Source organism: Bison bison, unplaced genomic scaffold (assembly GCF_000754665.1).
Source record: "Bison bison bison isolate TAMUID 2011002044 unplaced genomic scaffold, Bison_UMD1.0 scf7180017864377, whole genome shotgun sequence".
Lineage (NCBI taxonomy): Eukaryota > Metazoa > Chordata > Mammalia > Artiodactyla > Bovidae > Bison > Bison bison.
Window position 1 is genome coordinate 600493 of NW_011494949.1, and position 406 is coordinate 600898.

The following is a 406-nucleotide window of genomic DNA, read 5'->3' on the forward strand; positions in this document are numbered from 1 at the left end:
ACCCACAGACCAGAGGGCACAGTGGCAGGACGTCCAGGGCAACAAAGCTGGGCTGCGTGGAGGATACAAGCTGGCAAGCATCTGCCCACAGGACATCCGCCACGAACGCGTGATGGATCCACGCCGGCCCTGACACACAGCCAGACTCAGCGTGACTGGGGGCAGGCGGGGGACCAGACGTCCAGCAAAGGACTCTGAAGAAAGGCGTCCTCGATTCCCATCTGGGCTTTACCAAAACCCGATGAAGACTGGGATGCGGCCGACGCCCGTGAAACCAGAACACAAAATCCCTGCACGAGGAACGTGAACCAACCCGAGAACCGCGCGGGAGGGGGCGCCCCACAGCGCGGAGCGGGCCCGGCTCACAGCCCCATGGGCGCCCACAGGCCCGGCTCACAGCCCCACT

The 406-nt window shown here is 64.8% G+C and overlaps 1 protein-coding gene across 1 annotated transcript in view; it reads right to left on the reverse strand.

The window, feature by feature from the left end:
• Positions 1-406, reverse strand: part of CLPTM1L (CLPTM1-like) — a 29099-nt gene that overhangs the window by 3126 nt on the left and 25567 nt on the right. Inside the window, exon 21 of the mRNA XM_010857137.1 lies at positions 11-129. Within this exon, the coding sequence (XP_010855439.1) occupies positions 11-129 (119 nt within the window). The remainder of the gene's footprint in view (positions 1-10; positions 130-406) is intronic.